This window comes from Wasmannia auropunctata, unplaced genomic scaffold, assembly GCF_000956235.1.
Source record: "Wasmannia auropunctata unplaced genomic scaffold, wasmannia.A_1.0 LD335737.1, whole genome shotgun sequence".
Taxonomy (NCBI): Eukaryota; Metazoa; Arthropoda; class Insecta; order Hymenoptera; family Formicidae; genus Wasmannia; species Wasmannia auropunctata.
The window spans coordinates 9229-10648 of NW_012027153.1; the positions used below are offsets into that span (position 1 = coordinate 9229).

The 1420-nt window shown below is 32.5% G+C and overlaps 1 protein-coding gene across 1 annotated transcript in view; it reads left to right on the plus strand.

Annotated features, from left to right (window-relative positions):
* Window positions 1-606: 606 nt before the first annotated feature.
* LOC105456154 (transcription initiation factor TFIID subunit 13) overlaps window positions 607-1420 on the plus strand; it is a 1792-nt gene continuing 978 nt past the window's right edge. Inside the window, exons 1-2 of the mRNA XM_011699977.1 lie at window positions 607-847; window positions 1158-1395. Coding sequence (XP_011698279.1) covers window positions 821-847; window positions 1158-1395 — 265 coding nt within the window. The 5' untranslated portion in view covers window positions 607-820. The remainder of the gene's footprint in view (window positions 848-1157; window positions 1396-1420) is intronic.

Below are 1420 nucleotides of genomic sequence, written 5' to 3' on the forward strand. Positions count from 1 at the left end.
TAATTAAAAAGAAGGGCTGCGGTCCGATTTACGCTTGCAGCGCTCATGATCATTTATCTTTATTTATTATTCGATTATTATATATATTCGATTAACGGCAAAAATGAAAATATTCCAAGTGTTGGAGCGTGAATCGGATCGCAGCCCTTCTTTTTAACCACTTGGAATTCCTGCTGGAATTTTATTCAGGAAAAATTATGCATTAAAAAAAGAGAGAAAGCCTGAGAATGGACATGCCAAATTTTTTTAAATAAAAAAAAATATATACATGTATATATGCACATATAGAAGCGTTAGTGTGGACGACGCGCGTGGGCGTAACCACCTAAAATACGGCATGTCCATTCTCAAACTTTTCTCTCTTTTTCTAATACATAATTTTTCGAGAATAAAGCTCCAGCTTACTAGAAAAGTGGATTTAGTATACCCACGCACCATAAATTGTGCAGAAAACTAAATTTTGCTATGTAATTTGGATCCACTTCTTCTAGTATAGTAGACAGGTAAAGAATTATATTTATTAATAATTATTATATGCTCGCTGATAACAGAACAAATCAGAGATATGTTACCCATTGGAAATATCCATGGCTACATAGTTCAAAGTTTTGTCCGCATAGGGGCGCCAGTAAACTGATCCATTTCCATATCTAAAACGCGAAATCGAATTGTCCAATCATTAATATTTATCTACATATTTAAGGTTATAGAAAAATTTTTTAAAAATTATGTGATTGGTTGGGAGATAAAAACATATACAAAGGACAAGCAGCTAAAACTGTTTGAAGATTTTAAACTTGCCTAGTTGGCCTATAAAAGGATGTCTGCTGAAGAAAATTTTGAACAGGTTATGTTTACTTTTACTTTTTTTTCTAAATAAATTTTAATTACATTATTATATGAATATAAATAAAATATTGAGTACACCATAAATTGCCTGAAAACTATTTAATTCAATGTACGTTTTATGTTTTTCTGAATGTAGTTTACATATGCAGTTAAAAGAAGTAAATGTGCTTTTTTCACAAAGAAATCCATTTAGAGAATCTGCATTGTTTTACGATATAGACAAGATCTTACGAATGATTATTGAAAACTAATTATTTATTACAATCGTTTTTTCTTGCTATATACTTATATTTTGGCTATGTCGATAGTTTGAGGATGAAGAGGCAGAAATTCCAATCGGCGGGACTCTGCCTGGTGGAAGAAAACGTCTCTTCTCCAAGGAACTGCGATGCATGATGTATGGCTTCGGCGACGATCAGAATCCTTATACAGAGAGCGTCGACTTGTTGGAGGATTTGGTTATCGAATTCATAACAGAGATGACACATCGAGCCATGGAGATTGGACGTACAGGACGAGTTCAAGTAGAAGATATTGTCTTTTTAGGTAAGAATTATATATGTAATTTTTT